The following is a 21190-nucleotide window of genomic DNA, read 5'->3' on the forward strand; positions in this document are numbered from 1 at the left end:
AGTCTAAAGTCACATCCAGTAAGAAGTTTGCTGTCAGGTTTCACTGAGATTTTCAATGGTTGCTGCACACTGTTGAGCATATAGGTGTTGTTTCCACAATGACCTGTTTAATGTGTTATATCACATTTACTAGGCTTACCCTTGCAGCACAGGGAACAATTCACATGAACATTCAACCTGATCATCTCTTCCACCTGAACTCTAAGTCACAGAGCCCAAAAATATAAAGTCTATAAATTAATCTCATCATAAAACCACAAGGCTGAAAAGAAACAACAAAAAAATGATCTCCCTCTGCAGCTTTTGAACAAGATAACAAAAGCCATCAGTCAGGAGCTGGAGCACAGTAACAACAGTATCAAAGGACAGGTAAGGTGTTGTTAGAGGGGAGGATCCGTCTTCAGAAACACATAAAGAAGGTTCATGCTCTCTGTTCAGGTTTACCTGGTTTGTCCCAGATGAAATGAAGAAATGAAAACTATAAACCTTGTTTAATTGTTTATTCAATAGTTTTTTTTTTTCTTTCAAAGCAAATAAAAGATACAGCTGTGCCTGCACTTAACTGCTGTTTCCTGCTACTGAAAAAACTGTAAATCTTCTTCTATTACAAAGATAATGTCATTCCTCAGTCTAACACATGATTTAAACTGCTTTCAAAAACTGTTATTTAACTTGACCTTTGCCAGAACGGACTTCTGTTATGTTCATCTTAAATGCTCCCTGTATTTACAGAGGCAAAACTGTTTACACAACAAGGAATTTTACATTATTCTCCATCATCATCAATGACAATATGCACAGTTATTGTTTATAAAGCGCAACACATTTAAATCAGACCAGCAAACCTCTGGACTGACAATAGCTTACGTTTAAGCAAAAAACATATTTTTACATATGATACGGATATTAGACATTTTCAGGCCATACATTACAGAGTTGAAGAGTGGCTGACATGTGAGCCAGTATAATGATAAAAATATTCGAAGCATATTTGGTACTCTGCTCATATCAAACCTGTGCTGCACTAATTCAAAGCCAGCCCCAACGGTGAAGTTGAGCAGGGAAGCAAGGTGAGGTGTGCAGGTACTGACGGCTTTCTGTCTTGTCTGTTTAGAACCAGAAAAACAAACTTGAAGAATTTTTATGTACGTGTAAAAGATTAGAGTTACGGGACATGAAACTATAAGAGCTGTGGCAGTGAGTCCATAAATATTAATGACTGTTGTGTTGTAACATGCCAGTTTGACAATAGAGTAGTTATCACAGTAAACTTTGTTAATGATGTTACTACACAGCTGTAAAGGGACACTCAAAGTTATTGGAACAAAACATATAACATAAGCATATAACCACGTTACAGCAATAAGTAGTGTTATCTTATGAGACGTCATCCGTGTGTTATAATGTAGAGGACAACAGATAGCAAGATATCTGTCATAAGACATGATGGCTAAGTTGAAAAATTCCACACTTGCATAAGAGTACAAACAGAAAATCTGCAGGAAACAAAGGGGAGCAGAAACAGTGTGAATGTCAGAGAGGATCTGAACCAGAAGGAATGGAAACAACCCTGTACTACCATACAGTTCATTTACAAACAGGCTGCACAGAAAAAGGTACATAGGTTCATGTAAGCTTCTGTTCATACAGATAACCACAATGAGCAAAACATTGGCACAAATGATTAACATATATAAAGACATGACAATCATGAAATATAAATATTTAAAAACCCCAGTGTCGAAGTAGGCAGCAAGTGTGAAATATGAAACCTGTGTGGAGTTTAACATGATCCTTCACACGTAAACACAATTCAGTGCGATGACACAAAACAGATAACAAAGAAAAGAATTGTAACTGATGTCTCGAACTTGGCATTCCCTTAATTAAATATAATTCTTAAGTAAGAAATAACAAAACCACAGTTAGGTCATGACATTATTTGAATCCTAACATGAACCTTCTGCACTCAGACTGTGAGTCCCTTCTAACTGAGATGAATATCTGCTTCTGCTGCTTTTAACCTTTTCTAGTCAGGAGACGCCCACAGCAGCAGACTGACCTCATTATCAGATGACACACTCACTGAGTCTCATTTCTAAAACAAACAGACCTCCTACTATTTACCATTTTGAAAAGATAACTCTGAAAAAAAACCTGTTTTCCTTCCTTGCTTTAAAGGAACATGTAGCATTTTTAGATCATGTGTTTGGTCGAGTGTGTGTCTGTTTGTGTATTTTCCTGCAACTAATCTCATATACTACTAGACCCATCATCCTAATATTTTTTGTGCAGCCTGCTGCAGGCAAGCTGACATCCATAGAAAAGTTTGGTCTCATCTTGAACCAAATTCCATACCATACCATTCTCGATATATTATGATCCACTAAAGTTAGGCAGGATACGAGATGAATAAATCCCTGTTTTTGTTATCTTTGCCCCCATCTTGACTGTAAAGGAGTCAGGAGGGAAAAATGAGTGAGATTCAACTATTCTTTGTTTGGGAGGCGAGGTGGAGGTAGGTGGAGGTTTTATTTTGTGCAGTCTATTACAACGAAATGTTCTAAATAAATCCAATCCAATCCACTTTATTTATATAGCACGATTTTAACAAACACAAGGTTTCCAAAGTGCTGCACAGCAAGATAAAAAAAACACAATAAATAGCACAACAGAACACAATAAAACGCTGAAGGACACAATAGGATAAAGGTAATAAAATAAGATCAAATCAAATAAAATAAGATCAAAACAAATAAAATCAAATAAGATAAAATCAAATAAAATAAGATAAAAACAAATAAAATCAAATAAGATTAAATCAAATAAGATAGGATAATAAAATAGGATAAAAACAAATAAAATAAATAAAATAAAATAAATAAAGTGCACTGCTCACACAAGATGCAACACGCTACATGGTGTGAAAGCCAGAGAGGAGAGGTGGGTTTTAAGAAGAGATTTAAAATGAGACAGTGAGGAGGCCTAATGTCTAATGTGCAGCGGTAATCCGTTCCACAGTTTTGGAGCTGCAACAGCAAATGTTCGTTCACCTCTGAGCTTAAGCCTCGCTTTAGGCACCGTCAGGAGCAGCTGGTCAGCTGACCTGAGAGAGCGGCTGGGAGTGTAGGGGTGCAGCAGCTCAGAGAGGTAAGGTGGAGCTAGGCCATTCAAGGCTTTAAAAGCAAATAAAATAATTTTAAAATGAATCCTAAAATGGACGGGCAGCCAGTGGAGTGAAGCTAAAATAGGTGAAATGTGCTCATACTTGCTTGTGCCAGTTAAAAGACGTGCAGCAGCATTTTGCACCAGTTGAAGACGAGCAATGGAGGACGCACTAACCCCCATATAAAGTGCATTGCAGTAATACAGCCGAGTGGTCACAAAGGCGTGGATTACTGTCTCAAAGTGTCGTCTCTGAAGGACTGGTTTAATTTTTGCCAGCTGCCTCAACTGGAAAAAGCTTGACTTCACCACAGCTTTAATCTGGCTGTCAAATTTAAGGTCTGTGTCCACTTTTACCCCCAGATTGTGCACAGTTGGCTTGTGATACTGTGCCAAAGAACCCAGATCAACCAGGGGGGTCACAGAAGTGCCACCAAAGACCATGACTTCTGTCTTTTTTTCATTAAAATTTAGGAAGTTTAGAGACATCCAGGCTTTAATGTCATGTAAACACTCATGCAATGGCTTAACACTGTAGGAGTCTGACTTTTGTAGGGGGACATAGATCTGAGTGTCATCCGCATGGCAATGAAAAGAAATGCCATCTTTCCTGAGAATTGAATCAAGTGGGAGTAGATAGAGGGAAAATAAAAGAGGGCCAAGTACAGAGCCCTGTGGTACCCCATATGAGAGGGGAGCAGTGGAGGACACAGAGTCATCAAGGCTGACACAATAATGTTTCAGTTGAGAAGTTTGGACTCATTGTCCTGTTTATTATTCTCTTATTAAGTTTATATAGTTAGGTGAAGCCAGGACGCCGGGTTATAATAACATTACACTATTCTATGCATCTTAAAGAAAACTGAGACTATACTATACAAAAACACTTCATTATCAAGCGGCAACCCCCAGGCCTGAAAAATGAAGCCAACGAAGAAGTGCCAAAAACAGTTTTACAGTTCCTTGAATGGCCACTTGAGGCTCCAAAAGCAGGTGAATCCCCGTAGACCCCCATGTTAAAATGCCCAACTTTACACCAGAAATAAACATGTTTACAGCCTGGTACAAACAACGGTTTTGGTCTCTATAACTAATTTCCCTGTTCATGACAACTGTATGGGGGGTGAATTTTAATGTAACTCTCCCGTTCAAATTTTATTAAGCCTTATGCATAATTAAAGACATCTCTGTAATAGGATGTGATGGTCATTGGTGTCAAATAAGGCACTAAGATCTAACAGGACAAGTACAGAGATAAGTCCTCTGTCTGATGCAGTAAGGAGATCATCTGTAACTTTCACCAGTGCTGTCTCTGTGCTATGATGCCTCTAAATCCTGACTGAAAATCCTCAAATAAACTATTGTTATGTAGAAAATCACACAACTGATTAGAGACTGCTTTCTCAAGGATCTTAGAGAGAAATGGAAGGTTAGATATAGGTCTATAATTGGCTAAAACACCTGAATCAAGAGTAGGCTTCTTAAGAAGAGGTTTAATTACAGCTACTTTAAAGGACTGTGGTACATAGCCTGTTACTAAAGACAGATTGATCATATCTAGTAAAGAAGTGCTAACTAAGGGTAAGAATGCAGCTGCACGTGTACTGACAAAAACTAGAGAAAGATCATATTTCTCCCATTTTAGCTTCACTACATTGGCTTCCTGTAAAATCCAGAATAGAATTTAAAATCCTTCTCCTCACCTACAAAGTCCTTAATGGTCAGGCACCATCATATCCTAAAGAGCTCATAATACCATATTATCCCACTAGAACACTGCGCTCCCAGTATGCAGCTTACTGGTGGTTCCTACAGTCTTTAAAAGTAGAATGGGAGGCAGAGCCTTCAGCTATCAGGCTCCTCTCTTGTGGAACCATCTACCAGATTTGGTCCGGGGTGCAGACACCCTCTCTATGTTTAAGAGTAGGCTTAAAACTTTCCTTTTTGATAAAGCTTATAGTTAGGGCCGACCAGGCTCGCCTTGGATCAGCCCTTAGTTATGCTGCTATAGGCCTAGACTGCTGGGGGACTTCCCATGATGCACTGAGCTCCTCTCTCCTCCTCCTCCTCTCCATCTGTATGCATTTATGTAACATCAATGCAAGTTTTTGTGTTTTCTGGTCTTGCAGGTTTCTATGGATCAGGGTCATGTATGTTGAGCTAACCTGTAATTTAGCTGGCTTTGGAATCAGTGGCGAATCATTTTCTCAGTGTCCAGTCGAAGCTGATACTAGTTACTTATTCAGTGAGCTGAATTTGTTTGCCCTCTACTCAGTGATGAACATCTAACAGAAATATTGGCACTTATCTCTGATGAAAAAATCTGATATTAATCTATTATTTAATATACTGATGTCTGTTTTTTTGTTTTTGTATAATTCTATGAACAAATATGTAGAGTTAACAGTTAATAGCCAGTAAAAATTAATAATCTTTCATGGGTGACAAATAAAATTAAAAGAAACATGGCAGCAGGTGTCACCAAAGTAGCAAAATTTTCATAGTGGCCTTAACAAATGTGAATAGAAATTATTCTTTCTGTAAAAACAGATGCATGTATGTAGATGTAATAGATGTATGTTTCACAGTACTCCATATTATATATTAGACCATGTCAGTAGTCACGTCTTTAATGACAAAAAACATTTTGTCACCGAAAAATTCAAATGATCATTTTAGATATTTATTTTTATAAAGTAAAGTAAATAAATATTTTAGTAAATACAGACATCACTGTTATCGACTATAACTTTGGAGCGTTATTTAGCCCCCTTCCTGACAAGCTAGCATGACATGACATTCCTCATGTTGCCTAGTTTCATATGATACCAGTATGTTCACTGTAGCTTTAAAACTGAACCCACTACAGCCTCTGAAAGCCGGCGTTCTCGGGGAGTGGAAGTATCTTTAAGGAATAGTACAATGAGGGACAATGTGCCAGTCAAAGTTTCAGTCTGTTTATTTAGGGATTCATTGTAAGACTGGTAATATTGACATTTAATAAACACATGCAGACATCATTACTGTTTACACTACTAATGTTGCAGCACTGAACTGAGATGTAAATCCAAACCACTAATTTGCCAAGAGGTCTTTACAGTTTTTACAACATACGACACCTTCTACCCTTCCCCAACTCCATTGAAATAATGAAAAACTCCACAAAAAACAGGAAAAAAGGTAAAAACTTCAGGAAGAGTAACAGAGTCTAAAGAGATTATACAGCTGGACCAGTTAGACAATAACAATATGGAAAAACTGATGGGAGATATTGATGTGTTTAAGTACAAGTACAGTGTAAAAGCTTACATTCGACCAAAGACAACACTTTTACATGTGATGCGGATTTTGGTTATATTCAGTCCATATAGTACAGGATTGAAGAGCGGTGGGCATGTGAGGAAGTACAATGATACAAAAATGCGCAACATATTAGGTACACTGCTCATATCAAATCTGTTTTGCACTATTTCAAAGAAACAACCACAAGAGAAGTTGAGCAGGGAAGCAAGGTGAGGTGTGCAGGTACTGACGGCTTTCTGTCTGGTCTGTTTAGAACCAGAAAAACAAACTTTAAGAATCCTTACATAAGAGCAAATGATTAAAAGTACAAGAACAATTGTTGTAAACGTGTAAACGATTCCATAGATGTTATTGACTCTGGTGTCGGAGCATGCCAGTTTAACAATAGAGTAGTTGTCACAGTAAACTTTGTTAATGATGTTTCCACACAGCTGTAAAGAGGAACTCAAAGATATCAAAATAAAAATAGCAAGAAACGGGTATAACCATGTTACAGCAATGAGAAAGGCAGTTTTGTTATATGTCACATGTGTATTATATTGTAAAGGACAACAGATAGCAAGGTATCTGTCATAAGACATGGTGGCTAGATTACTAAACTGTATACTTGCATATGTATACACACAGAAAATCTGCAGGAAGCAAAAAGAAGCAGAAACAGTGTGAATGTCAGAGAGGATCTGAACCAGAAGGAATGGGAACAAACCTGTACTACCAAACAGTTCATTTACAAACAGGCTGCACAGAAAAAGGTACATAGGTTCATGTAAGCTTCTGTTCATACAGATAATCACAATGAGCAAAACATTGGCACAAACTATTAACATATATAAAGACATGACAATCATGAAATATAAGTATTTGAACAGCCCGTTGTCAAAGTAGGCAGCAAGTGTGAAAGAAGAAAACTGTGTAGAGTTCATGATGATCCTCTCTTTAGTTTACAGCAAAACAAATAAACATGTGATCATTATTTTACTTATTAGTATTTATTTTTTTATTTTCCTTTATTTTCCTCAATACAGAAGTATTTCTTAGACTTTAGGAAAATGCGTATTAAGTGATCCACAAGACCTCTAATATATTTCAATTTAGTGAAATGGTGGGTTTGAAGTTTTTACTCAATGAAAAGAGAGTGGAATAAGATGATTGTTATATTAGATATATAAAGCCAGTACAGCTTCATATGAAAAGTATTAGCACATAACAGTATTCTGTCCACATACAGTAAAGAAATTAATGTGGCAAATTCCCTAAACTTACCATTCCCTTACTCAGTATATCACAAAGGTCTGAAAACAACACAGTTTATAACATTATGTGAATAAGACTGTGAGTTGCTTCTAATTGAGCTGAAAATCTGCTTCTGCTTCTTTTAAACTTTTCAAAAAGAAGACGCCCACAGCAGCAGACTGACCTCATTATCAGAAACCACAATGACAGATATTGTTTTTTAAATAACATGAGAAAGAAAACTTTAACTTTGCAGATCACCTATTGTTACAATTTGGAATGGATAAGGAAAAATAAATGTTATTAAGCAATTGAATCTTCCTGACAAATCCACTTACAGGAGAATTCCTGTTTATTACAATGTGGGCATTTATAGTAAGTAAACACAGTTGTGGACAAACGTCACTCCATTGTTTTAGTTATTTTAATTTAAATTTATATCTGGAAACAGATGCTAGCTTGTGCATTACAACTATGAAACACTGACATAAGCTAAACACTAAGGACCAGATTCATTACCTGGAAACATTGATGGTAGCTTCTTTGTAATAACTATCAATTAGGGGATATGAAATCTAAATCTACAAATTTCTACCAAATTTTATGGTTATGTGACATTAATTAAAACGGGAAGCAAAGAAAAACGGGGTCAATATGAGACACATGGAGAAATTACAGCTGCAAGCAGCGTTGGTCGGGACCTCACACTCTAGTCCGTCGGGATCAGATCATTTTGCTTTTTAAAAATGAGGGATATTTCTTACAAGTGTGGTGTGCTTTTATTTTGAAAAGTGTGATTGACAGGATGAGAATTTTCTGCAGGGTGAGACATGTCTGTCTTGCTCACACCTGTGTCATCAAAATTATGCAAGTTTTGGGCCCATTCACTTGAATTTCAATTAGTAAATTGAAAACTCTTGATGAGTTTGTGTGTAAAACAAATTATTTTCCCAATTTTCATCAACTCTATTTTTAGAAATATTATATTTGAGATATATTTGAATGGAGAGTGTGAGCAAACCCACACCTTTTTGAACATTTAGTGCTTCAACATAATTTTAGATACAAACTTCATTTGAACTCTAAATGAGTCACGAGACTTTGGCCTACAAATCTTGAATTTACATGTGTTTTCTATCTTTTACTGTTTTTGAGATATTAGAGTGTGAGTTTTAAAGTCTTTTCTTGCTCCTCCTGTGATTTTATAATGAGTGTGTATTGCGGAATGTTTCACAGCACTGAGGGAGTGACATCACCAGGAGCAGTTGGAGAGGAGGATTTTAGAGTACGCTTCTTGTGAAATCTCCTCATAAATCCCATGACTTTGGCCAAATCTTACAATAAAAATCATTTTTAGTAGGAAATTCTGTGGCGAATCCATTGATACAGGTTTGAAAGTGGTCAGACTTATAGTTTAGATGTCAGAAGCCTCTGTTTGACACAAAGTTCATGCCCATAGATTGCCTCCCCATTGGTTTACATTGTAAGGTGTGATGTGGCACTGCAACCCTCAGGGCTTATTAAATCCAAACTGTTCAAGTGATTACACAGTTTTTAACAACTTTATTTCAGCATAGTGTCATAAGTCATGTATTAAGGTTTCAAGCCGATACCATTAACACCCTCAGAGGAGATAGCATTTGTTCGGGGGCCAAAATTGGGGCAAAGTCTTATTTTGAAAGGCTAATTGCGGACTTCCTGTTGGATTTAGGTCAGGGGTGTCAGCATATGATTTGTAGGTCTTGATGAGACGAATAATTGAGTTTTGGTTTGATCCCTCTATGACATTCCTACGGGCTGTGGTGGCCATTTTTGTTACATAGGTGGTCCTAGAGAGCACATTTTGGCTCTTTAAGGGTTAATTTTTACATTTTATCAAATTTTTCACCAGACCTGATATGCGTGCCAAATTTGGAGAGTTTTTGAGCATGTTTAGGGGATCAAGTTTAGGGTTTAAGTGGCATAATAATAAAGAAATAAACAAACAAAGAAACAAACACACGAAAAATTAAAGCTGCAAGCAGCGTTGGTCAGGACCTCGCACTCTGGTCTGTCGGGATCAGATCATTTTGCTTTTTAAAAATGAGGGATATTTCTTACAAGTGTGGTGTGCTTTTATTTTGAAAGTTTGATTGACAGGATGAGAATTTTCCACAGGGTGAGACATGTCTGTCTTGCTCACACCTGTGTCATCAAAATTATAAATGTTTTGGGCCCATTCACTTGAATTTCAATTAGTAAATTGAAGACTCTTGATGAGTTTGTGTGTAAAACTAATTATTTTCCTAATTTTTATCAACTCTACTTTTAGAAATATTATATTTGAGATATATTTGAATGGAGAGTGTGAGCAAACCCACACCTTTTTGAACATTTACTGCTTCCACATAATTTTAGATACAAACTTCATTTGAACTTTAAATGAGTCATGAGACTTTGACCTACAAATCTTGAATTTACATGTGTTTTCTATCTTTTATTGTTTTTGAGATATTAGAGTGTGTGTTTTAAAGTCTTTTCTTGCTCCTCCTGTGATTTTATAATGAGTGTGTATTGCGGAATGTTTCACAGCACTGAGGGAGTGACATCACCAGGAGCAGTTGGAGAGGAGGATTTTAGAGTACGCTTCTTGTGAAATCTCCTCATAAATCCCATGACTTTGGCCAAATCTTACAATAAAAATCATTTTTAGTAGGAAATTCTGTGGCGAATCCATTGATACAGGTTTGAAAGTGGTCAGACTTATAGTTTAGATGTCAGAAGCCTCTGTTTGACACAAAGTTCATGCCCATAGATTGCCTCCCCATTGGTTTACATTGTAAGGTGTGATGTGGCACTGCAACCCTCAGGGCTTATTAAATCCAAACTGTTCAAGTGATTACACAGTTTTTAACAACTTTATTTCAGCATAGTGTCATAAGTCATGTATTAAGGTTTCAAGCCGATACCATTAACACCCTCAGAGGAGATAGCATTTGTTCGGGGGCCAAATTTGGGGCAAAGTCTTATTTTGAAAGGCTAATTGCGGACTTCCTGTTGGATTTAGGTCAGGGGTGTCAGCATATGATTTGTAGGTCTTGATGAGACGAATAATTGAGTTTTGGTTTGATCCCTCTATGACATTCCTACGGGCTGTGGTGGCCATTTTTGTTACATAGGTGGTCCTAGAGAGCACATTTTGGCTCTTTAAGGGTTAATTTTTACATTTTATCAAATTTTTCATCAGACCTGATATGCGTGCCAAATTTGGAGAGTTTTTGAGCATGTTTAGGGGATCAAGTTTAGGGTTTAAGTGGCATAATAATAAAGAAATAAACAAACAAAGAAACAAACACACGAAAAATTAAAGCTGCAAGCAGCGTTGGTCAGGACCTCGCACTCTGGTCTGTCGGGATCAGATCATTTTGCTTTTTAAAAATGAGGGATATTTCTTACAAGTGTGGTGTGCTTTTATTTTAAAAGTTTGATTGACAGGATGAGAATTTTCCACAGGGTGAGACATGTCTGTCTTGCTCACACTTGTGTCATCAAAATTATGCAAGTTTTGGGCCCATTCACTTGAATTTCAATTAGTAAATTGAAAACTCTTGATGAGTTTGTGTGTAAAACTAATTATTTTCCTCGTTTTCATCAACTCTATTTTTAGAAAAGCAAAGACTTTTAACCCACATGACCTGGTCAAACTTTGATTTGAATGGAGAGTGTGAGTGAACCCACACCTTTTTGAACATTTACTGCTTCCACATAGTTTTAGATACAAACTTCATTTGAACTTTAAATGAGTTACGAGACTTTGACCTACAAATCTTGAATTTACATGTGTTTTCTATCTTTTATTGTTTTTGAGATATTAGAGTGTGAGTTTTAAAGTCTTTTCTTGCTCCTCCTGTGATTTTATAATGAGTGTGTATTGCAAAATGTTTCACAGCACTGAGGGAGTGACATCACCAGGAGCAGTTGGAGAGGAGGATTTTAGAGTACGCTTCTTGTGAAATCTCCTCATAAATCCCATGACTTTGGCCAAATCTAACATTAAAAATCATTTTTAGTAGGAATTTCTGTGGCGAATCCATTGATACAGGTTTGAAAGTGGTCAGACTTATAGTTTAGACGTCAGAAGCCTCTGTTTGACACAAAGTTCATGCCCATAGATTGCCTCTCCACTGGTTTACATTATAAGGTGTTATGTGGCACTGCAACTCTCAAGACTTATTAAATCCAAACCGTTGGAGTTATTACAAAGTTTTTAACAACTTTTTTTCAGCACAGTGTCATAAGTCAGGTTTTAAAGTTTGAAGCCGATACCATTAACACCCTCAGAGGAGATAGCGTTTGTTCCAAAATTCGGGCAATGTCTTGTTTTGAAAGGCTAATTGCGGACTTCCTGTTGGATTTAGGTCAGGGTTGTCTGTGTATGATTTGTAGGTCTTGATGAGATGAATAATTGAGTTTTGGTTTGATCTCTCTACGACATTCCTACGGGCTGTGGTGGCCATTTTGTTACATAGGTGGCGCTAGAGAGCACATTTTGGCACTTTACGGGTTAATATTTACATTTCATCAAATATTTCACCAGACCTGATGTGCATGCCAAATTTGGTGAGTTTCTGAGCATGTTTAGGGGATCAAATTTAGGGTTTAAGTGGCGTAATAATAAAGAAAGAAACAAAAAAGAAACAAACACACGAAAAATTAAAGCTGCAAGCAGCATTGGTCAGGACCTCACACTCTGGTCCGGCGGGATCAGATCATTTTGCTTTTTAAAAATGAGGGATATTTCTTACAAGTGTGGTGTGCTTTTATTTTGAAAGTGTGATTGACAGGATGAGAATTTTCTGCAGGGTGAGACATATCTGTCTTGCTCACACCTGTGACATCAAAATTATGAACGTTTTGGGCCCATTCATTTGAATTTCAATTAGTAAATTGAAAACTCTTGATGAGTTTGTGTGTAAAACAAATTATTTTCCTAATTTTCATCAACTCTATTTTTAGAAAAGGAAAGACTTTTAACCCACATGACCTGGTCAAAGTTTGATTGACATATGTACTGTCAGGTGTGTAGAGACAATAAGTAACTGCAGCTGAATACAGAAAAATACTCATATATTTGAATGGAGAGTGTGAGCGAACCCACACCTTTTTGGACATTTACTGCTTCCATATGGTTTTAGATACAAACTTCATTTGAACTTTAAATGAGTCACGAGACTTTAACCTACAAATCTTGAATTTACATGTGTTTTCTATCTTTTACTGTTTTTGAGATATTAGAGTGTGAGTTTTAAAGTCTTTTCTTGCTCCTCCTGTGATTTTATAATGAGTGTGTATTGCGGAATGTTTCACAGCACTGAGGGAGTGACATCACCAGGAGCAGTTGGAGAGGAGGATTTTAGAGTACGCTTCTTGTGAAATCTCCTCATAAATCCCATGACTTTGGCCAAATCTAACATTAAAAATCATTTTTAGTAGGAATGTCTGTGGCGAATCCATTGATACAGGTTTGAAAGTGGTCAGACTTATAGTTTAGACGTCAGAAGCCTCTGTTTGACACAAAGCTCATGCCCATAGATTGCCTCCCCACTGGTTTATATTATAAGGTGTTATGTGGCAATGCAACTCTCAAGACTTATTAAATCCAAACCGTTCGAGTTATTACAAAGTTTTTAACAACTTTATTTCAGCACAGTGTCATAAGTCATGTATTAAGGTTTCAAGCCGGTACCATTAACGCCCTCAGAGGAGATAGCGTTTGTTCGGGGTCCAAAATTGGGGCAAATTCTTATTTTGAAAGGCTAATTGCAGACTTCCTGTTGGATTTAGGTCAGGGGTGTCAGCATATGATTTGCAGGTCTTGAAGAGACGAATAATTGAGTTTTGGTTTGATCTCTCTACGACATTCCTACGGGCCGTGGCGGCCATTTTGTTACATAGGTGGCGCTAGAGAGCACATTTTGGCACTTTAGGGGTTGATTTTTACATTTTATCAAATGCTTCACCAGACCTAATGTGCGTGCCAAATTCGGTGAGTTTTTGAGCATACAATAGGGTCTGTTTACAATGAGTATTTTTACTCAATTCAATCAATTTTTATTTATATAGCACCATATCACAAAAAGTCATCTCAAGGCACTTTTCACATAGAGTAGGTCAAGACCATACTCTTTAATTTACAGAGACCCAACAATTCCCCCATGAGCAAGCACTTTATTACTCTTTGTAATAAATTTTCATTTGACTTATCTTTGAGTGTTCAGCTCCCTGGTTGCTTCAATGTCACTCTCTACCCAACCTAGAAAAACCCCTTTGAAATCATTTTTCCTCTGTTTCTGCTGGTCTGATACCAGTGCTCTTTTTGTCACCAAACTTCCTTGTCACCACTTATTTTATGGTTGAGATCATCACAACTTACTCAACTTACAGAACTTGTATTCTTTACCTTCAGTGAGACATTTTCTCATTTTGGATGTTTTAATGGCTGTCAAGACATTTCCTTCTGAACCAAACATGCCAACCTGTTGGTGACAAAAGATAAATGAAAGGTTTGACCTGCTGGTGGTGTCAGGTCAAAGGTCATGAGGATTCCTCCTCTAGGACCATGAATGTCTGTACAAAATTTCATGGCATTCCCCTCGAGCTCAGATACTTTTGCATTTTAAACAGTAGGTGGACTACAAAGTCTTCTTTCTCAGTATGGGTCAGTGGTTATTTTCATAATGAGGTCAGTCTGCTGCTGTGGGTGTCCTCCTTGAAAAGTTTAAAAGTCGTTGCAGCAGAGTGTCGGCTCAGTTAGGAGGGAGTCACAGTATGACTACAGCAGGACAGCAGGGGAAAGTTGGGATTCACATGTCACAAATAAAGTAATTTCTAACCTCTGCGTTACTTTGACTTTGAAAAGGAAACGGTACATTTGAGGGTGTTTGTTAAAACTCTTTCCATGATAATGAACCTATTTATTATTACTACACTGTCTTATGTTCATGTGTGCTTGATGTTGAAGTGCAGTCCAAGTTTAAACTATGTAAATTTTTACAAATCTGTAACAAAAAGGTGACATGATTATTGCTTTGCGTGCACAGTAGAATTGTTGTGAACCAAAGACGATCATGATAAACTCCACAAAGATTTCATATTTTTCACTTGTGGCCTATTTTGACACTGGGGTTTTCAAATATTTGTATTTCATGGTAATTATGTCATTGTATTTTTTTATTGTTAGTGCCAATGTTTTGCTCATTGTGGTTATCTGTATGAACAGAAGCTTACATGAACCTATGTACCTTTTTCTGTGCAGCCTGTTTGTAAATGAACTGTTTGGTAGTACAGGGTTGTTTCCATTCCTTCTGGTTCAGATCCTCTCTGACATTCACACTGTTTCTGCCTCTTTTTGCTTCCTGCAGATTTTCTGTTTGTATACGTATGCAAGTGTGGAATATTTAAACTTAGCCATCATGTCTTATGACAGATACCTCGCTATCTGTTGTCCTCTACAATATAACACACGTATGACGTCTAAAAAGATTGGCACACTTATTGCCATAACATGGTTATATTCTTGTTTTGTGATGGTCGTTTGGTTATCTTTGGCTACTCCTCTGCAGCTGTGTGGGAATATCATTGATAAAGTTTTCTGTGCTGCCCACTCTGTTGTCAAGCTGGCATGCTCTAACACCAGTGGAAGTAATATGTATGGACTTATTGTATCTTTTGGCATAATCTTTATTGCTTTAAATGTAATTCTGTACACTTACTTGCACATTCTTAGAGTTTGTTTTTCTGGTTCTAAACAGACCAGACAGAAAGCCGTCAGTACCTGCACACCTCACCTTGCTTCCCTGCTCAACTTCTCTCTCGGGGCTTCCTTTGAAATATTGCAGAGCAGGTTTGATATGAGCAGAGTACCAAATATGATTCGAATACTTTTATCATTATACTTTCTTACATGCCCACCGCTGTTCAACCCTGTAATGTATGGCCTGAAAATGTCTAAAATACGGGCCTTGAGTAAAAGTCTCATATCAAATGTTGGCTATTAATATTCTTACCCTTATTGGCTTTAATTTAATCAAACCTTTGTAGTATTCTAATGTAGAACTGTGTATTCTGTTTTAATGTTACTAATAAAGTACAGTACATTAACTCCTAATCTAATTTTCAGTCTGTTTTGCTCATGTAAATATAAGATAAGACTTTATTGTGCCAGAGGGAAATTTGCCTTGCACACACAATGCAAAATACAGAGACATAACTTCCACAAAACTACTGACAGAGATGTATTTTAGTAGTGAGCACCATGTGAGTCAGATTGAGAAATGAGCCAAATGTATTTTATAGCATCACATTTACTATTATATCTATTTGTATTTTATTAAGCTATGTATATTTCATTCAATGATAGATACTCATCTTTACCTGAATATGACTCTTAATAAGTTACTACTTTATACTTATTTAAAACAAATTATTTTCCTAATTTTCATCAACTCTACTTTTAGAAAAGAAAAGACTTTTAACCCACATGACCTGGTCAAAGTTTGATTGACATGTGTACTATCAGGTGTGTAGAGACAATAAGTAACTGCAGCTGAATACAGAAAAATACTCGTATATTTGAATGGAGAGTGTGAGCGAACTCACACCTTTTTGAACATTTACTGCTTCCACATAGTTTTAGATACAGACTTCACTTGAACTTTAAATGAGTCACGAGACTTTGACCTACAAATCTTGAATTTACATGTGTTTTCTATCTTTTACTCTTTTTGAGATATTAGAGTGTGAGTTTTAAAGTCTTTTCTTGCTCCTCCTGTGATTTTATAATGAGTGTGTATTGCGGAATGTTTCACAGCACTGAGGGAGTGACATCACCAGGAGCAGTTGGAGAGGAGGATTTTAGAGTACGTTTCTTGTGAAATCTCCTCATAAATCCCATGACTTTGGCCAAATCTTACATTAAAAATCATATTATAGTAGGAAATTCTGTGGCGAATCCATTGATACAGGTTTGAAAGTGGTCAGACTTATAGTTTAGACATCAGAAGCCTCTGTTTGACACAAAGTTCATGCCCATAGATTGCCTCCCCATTGTTTTACATTGTAAGGTGTGATGTGGCACTACAACTTTCAGGGCTTATTAAATCCAAACCGTTGGAGTTATTACAAAGTTTTTAACAACTTTATTTCAGCACAGTGTCATAAGTCATGTATCAAAGTTTTTTAGTCGATACCATTAACGCCCTCAGAGGAGATATTGTTTGTTCGGGGTCTGAAATTGGGGCAGTCTTATTTTGAAAGGCTGATTGCGGACTTCCTGTTGGATTTAGGTCAAGGGTGTCAGTGTATGATTTGTAGGTCTTGATGAGACGAATAATTGAGTTTTGGTTTTATCTCTCTACGACATGCCTATGGGCCGTGGCAGCCATTTTGTTTCATAGGTGGCGCTCTCGAGCACAATTTTTCACTAGACCTGATGTGCGTGCCAAATTTGGTGAGTTTTTGAGCATATTTAGGGGGTCAAATTTAGGGCTTAAGTCTCATAATAATAAGAAAGAAAGAAACAAACAAACAAAGAAACAAACAAACAAAAAACAATAGGGTCTGTTTACAATGAGTTTTTTTACTCTTTGTAATAAATTTTCATTTGACTTATCTTTGAGTCTTCAGCTCCCTGGTTGCTTCAGTGTCACTCTCTACCCAACCTAGAAAAACCCCTTTGAAATCATTTTTCCTCTGTTTCTGCTGGTCTGATACCAGTGTTCTCTCTGTCACCAAACTTCCTTGTCACCACCTAGTTTTTACCAGTGGTCACTGCGCCTCCAGATGTGAATATGAAACATGTTGGGATCAAGCCATGTAGGTGTTGATTGACAGCTGTGATTGACAGTTAGCTCACCTGCTGCTCTCCCCGGCTCCGGGACTCGCAATCGTCTGACTATTGTCACACTATTTCACTAAGTTTAATATTACTTTATTACAATACCTGCCTGTTAGCACAGTTTAGCTAAAGTAGCTAATGCTGACTCAAATCAGCTCCAATGACAAATTTTGGGTGACATCAGACCTCACTACGTCCATCCTTATATGCAGTCTACGGTTGAGATCATCACAACTTACTCAACTTACAGAACTTGTATTCTTTACCTTCAGTGAGACATTTTCTCATTTTGGATGTTTTAATGGCTGTTAAGACTTTTCCTTCTGAACCAAACATGCCAACCTGTTGGTGACAATAGATAAAAAATTTTAAAAAATCAGGGGATCAGGGAAGTCATTGGGACTCATCATCTGGGAACCATGAATGTCTGTACTACATTTTGTGCCAATCTATAAAGTAGATATTTTCCTTGATAATTGAAAGGTTTGACCTGCTGGTGGTGCCAGGTCAAAGGTCATGAGGATTCCTCCTCTAGGACCATGAATGTCTATAAAAAATTTCATGGCATTCCCCTCGAGCTCAGATACTTTTGCATTTTAAACAGTAGGTGGACTACAAAGTCTTCTTTCTCAGTATGGGTCAGTGGTTATTTTCATAATGAGGTCAGTCTGCTGCTGTGGGTGTCCTCCTTGAAAAGTTTAAAAGTCGTTGCAGCAGAGTGTCGGCTCAGTTAGGAGGGAGTCACAGTATGACTACAGCAGGACAGCAGGGGAAAGTTGGGATTCACATGTCACAAATAAAGTAATTTCTAACCTCTGCATTACTTTGACTTTGAAAAGGAAACGGTACATTTGAGGGTGTTTGTTAAAATTCTTTCCATGATAATGAACCTATTTATTATTACTACACTGTCTTATGTTCATGTGTGCTTGATGTTGAAGTGCAGTCCAAGTTTAAACTATGTAAATTTTTACAAATCTGTAACAAAAAGGTGACATGATTATTGCTTTGCCTGCACAGTAGAATTGTTGTGAACCAAAGACGATCATGATAAACTCCACAAAGATTTCATATTTTTCACTTGTGGCCTATTTTGACACTGGGGTTTTCAAATATTTGTATTTCATGGTAATCATGTCATTGTATTTTTTTATTATTAGTGCCAATGTTTTGCTCATTGTGGTTATCTGTATGAACAGAAGCTTACATGAACCTATGTACCTTTTTCTGTGCAGCCTGTTTGTAAATGAACTGTTTGGTAGTACAGGGTTGTTTCCATTCCTTCTGGTTCAGATCCTCTCTGACATTCACACTGTTTCTGCCTCTTTTTGCTTCCTGCAGATTTTCTGTGCACATTCTTATGGAGCTGTTGAATATTTAAACTTAGCCATCATGTCTTATGACAGATACCTCGCAATCTGTTGTCCTCTACAATATAACACACGTATGACGTCTAAAAAGATTGGCACACTTATTGCCATAACATGGTTATACCCTTGTTTTGCGATGGTTGTTTGGTTATTTTTGACTACTCCTCTGCAGCTGTGTGGGAATATCATTGATAAAGTTTTCTGTGCTGCTCACTCTGTTGTCAAGCTGGCATGCTCTAACACCAGTGGAAGCAATATATATGGATTTATTGCATCTTTTGGAACAATCTTTGTTGCTTTAAATGTAATTCTGTACACTTACTTGCACATTCTTAGAGTTTGTTTTTCTGGTTCTAAACAGACCAGACAGAAAGCCGTCAGTACCTGCACACCTCACCTTGCTTCCCTGCTCAACTTCTCTCTCGGGGCTTGCTTTGAATTATTACAGAGCAGGTTTGATATGAGCAGAGTACCAAATATGCTTCGAATATTTTTATCATTATACTTTCTTACATGCCCACCGCTGTTCAACCCTGTAATGTATGGCCTGAAAATGTCTAAAATACGGGCCTTGAGTAAAAGTCTTATATCAAATGTTGGCTATTAATATTCATTATTGGCTTTAATTTAATCAAACCTTTGTAGTATTCTAATGTAGAACTGTGTATTCTGTTTTAATGTTACTAATAAAATACAGTACATTAACTCATAATCTACTTTTCAGTCTGTTTTGCTCATGTAAATATAAGATAAGACTTTATTGTCCCAGAGGGAAATTTGCCTTGCACACACAATGCAAAATACAGAGACATAACTTCCACAAAACTACTGACAGAGATGTATTTTAGTAGTGAGTACCATGTGAGTCAGATTGAGAAATGAACCAAATGTATTTTATAGCATCACATTTACTTTTATACCTATTTGTATTTTATTAAGGTATGTATATTTAATTCAATGATAGATACTCATCTTTACCTGAATATGACTCTTAATAAGTTACTAGTTTATACTACTTCAACAAGGCCTTCTGATCTGCACTGTTAGACTCATTATTTCTTCACATATAGGTCCACACAATGCACAATGCACAAATCATGTATATGGCCTAAGGTATTATAATGTATATAGTGTGCGTTGATTGTGATTATGAATGTTTTTTATTTAATTTTAAGTAGTTCTCTGTCTGTTCCTGAATTTAGCCTGTAACACTTGATTTTCCCTTCTGGGCAGAAACTGTCTGTGGCTCATTTGATGGTTTAATTCACACAAACTTGACATGAAGCCCAACAGAACAGACCACACAGGTGTTTTCAGTGACTGATTACTCCCGTTTATATTGAGTAAGGGCTTATTAAGTAAAAACATTTGTACTAAGTCATTATTTCAGATACCTGTTATGTGAAAATACAATAATTTAAAATTACAGTAACAATTAAAGCTGCAAGCAGCGTTGGTCGGGACCTCGCACTCTGGTCCGTCGGGATCAGATCAATTTGCTTTTTAAAAATGAGGGATATTTCTTACAAGTGTGGTGTGCTTTTATTTTGAAAGTGTGATTGACAGGATGAGAATTTTCTGCAGGGTGAGACATGTCTGTCTTGCTCACACCTGTGACATCAAAATTATAAATGTTTTGGGCCCATTCACTTGAATTTCAATTAGTAAATTGAAAACTCTTGATGAGTTTGTGTGTAAAACAAATTATTTTCCTAATTTTCATCAACTCTATTTTTAGAAAAGAAAAGACTTTTAACCCACATGACCTGGTCAAAGTTTGATTGACATGTGTACTATGAGGTGTGTAGAGACAATAAGTAACTGCAGCTGAATACAGAAAAATACTCATATATATTTGAATGGAGAGTGTGAGCGAACTCACACCTTTTTGAACATTTACTGCTTCCACATAGTTTTAGATACAGACTTCACTTGAACTTTAAATGAGTCACGAGACTTTGACCTACAAATCTTGAATTTACATGTGTTTTCTATCTTTTACTCTTTTTGAGATATTAGAGTGTGAGTTTTAAAGTCTTTTCTTGCTCCTCCTGTGATTTTATAATGAGTGTGTATTGCGGAATGTTTCACAGCACTGAGGGAGTGACATCACCAGGAGCAGTTGGAGAGGAGGATTTTAGAGTACACTTCTTGTGAAATCTCCTCATAAATCCCATGACTTTGGCCAAATCTTACATTAAAAATCATATTATAGTAGGAAATTCTGTGGCGAATCCATTGATAC

The 21190-nt window shown here is 36.8% G+C and overlaps 4 protein-coding genes across 4 annotated transcripts; 2 read left to right on the forward strand and 2 right to left on the reverse strand.

Moving 5' to 3' along the window:
• Nucleotides 1–869: 869 nt before the first annotated feature.
• LOC121898339 (olfactory receptor 142-like) lies at nucleotides 870–1790 on the reverse strand. The gene has a single exon (XM_042413334.1). It carries the CDS (start codon nucleotides 1788–1790, stop codon nucleotides 870–872), a length of 921 nt encoding a protein of 306 aa, XP_042269268.1.
• A 4680-nt stretch (nucleotides 1791–6470) lies between these two features.
• Nucleotides 6471–7421, reverse strand: LOC121899380 (olfactory receptor 52D1-like). Its single transcript, XM_042415147.1, has one exon. It carries the CDS (start codon nucleotides 7389–7391, stop codon nucleotides 6471–6473), a length of 921 nt encoding a protein of 306 aa, XP_042271081.1. The 5' UTR covers nucleotides 7392–7421.
• A 7386-nt stretch (nucleotides 7422–14807) lies between these two features.
• On the forward strand, nucleotides 14808–15737 carry LOC121898340 (olfactory receptor 11A1-like). The gene has a single exon (XM_042413335.1). It carries the CDS (start codon nucleotides 14808–14810, stop codon nucleotides 15735–15737), a length of 930 nt encoding a protein of 309 aa, XP_042269269.1.
• Nucleotides 15738–18622: 2885 nt separating this feature from the next.
• LOC121898341 (olfactory receptor 142-like) lies at nucleotides 18623–19552 on the forward strand. The gene has a single exon (XM_042413336.1). The coding sequence runs from the start codon at nucleotides 18623–18625 to the stop codon at nucleotides 19550–19552; it is 930 nt and encodes a 309-aa protein (XP_042269270.1).
• The last annotated feature ends 1638 nt before the right edge of the window (nucleotides 19553–21190 follow it).

The sequence above is a fragment of the Thunnus maccoyii genome, chromosome 6, assembly GCF_910596095.1.
Source record: "Thunnus maccoyii chromosome 6, fThuMac1.1, whole genome shotgun sequence".
Taxonomy (NCBI): Eukaryota; Metazoa; Chordata; class Actinopteri; order Scombriformes; family Scombridae; genus Thunnus; species Thunnus maccoyii.